Source organism: Penaeus monodon, chromosome 32, assembly GCF_015228065.2.
Source record: "Penaeus monodon isolate SGIC_2016 chromosome 32, NSTDA_Pmon_1, whole genome shotgun sequence".
Classification (NCBI taxonomy): Eukaryota; Metazoa; Arthropoda; class Malacostraca; order Decapoda; family Penaeidae; genus Penaeus; species Penaeus monodon.
The window spans coordinates 6,934,302-6,934,771 of NC_051417.1; the positions used below are offsets into that span (position 1 = coordinate 6,934,302).

Consider the following 470-nt stretch of genomic DNA (forward strand, 5'->3'; position numbering starts at 1 on the left):
GTTTCCCCCCTGGTCCCCCTGGCGCGGATGTTGGCATGGTGGCTCCCGCGTCGCCTCGGGGGCAATATAGCCACGTGCCACCTGGGCATCCCACTCAGTTCTGGTGTGCCGAGCCGCAGTGAGGTCGTGTGCTTGCCGGCCCTTCCGTTCATTCGCTCGCTCGATCTCGCTTTCGCGTTCAGTTGTTCTTCGGACTTCGTCGACAAGAGTCCTCGAAAAGCCACAGTTGCATATATACATCCAGCTGTGGCAGTGTTTTTGTTTTGGTGATAGGCGAGTGTGTTACGTCGAGTGAGAAAAACGTTTTATTGAATATATTATCCCGTGTTTTTTTCAAAAAACGTGCTTTTTGACATTGGTCGTTTGTTCGTGACCTTTGACCGTGCTGTGTCACAGAGGAGACGATGGCCAACTCCACAGCGGAGTGTGGGCGGGAAGGGTGCAGTGTTAGCGAGTGTAGTGGAGGTGTT

The 470-nt window shown here is 53.6% G+C and overlaps 1 protein-coding gene across 1 annotated transcript in view; it reads left to right on the top strand.

The window, feature by feature from the left end:
• Positions 1–100: 100 nt before the first annotated feature.
• Positions 101–470, top strand: part of LOC119593399 — a gene marked incomplete in the record, with an annotated part of 7,280 nt that continues 6,910 nt past the window's right edge. Inside the window, 1 exon segment of the mRNA XM_037942327.1 lies at positions 101–470. Within this exon segment, the coding sequence (XP_037798255.1) occupies positions 405–470 (66 nt within the window).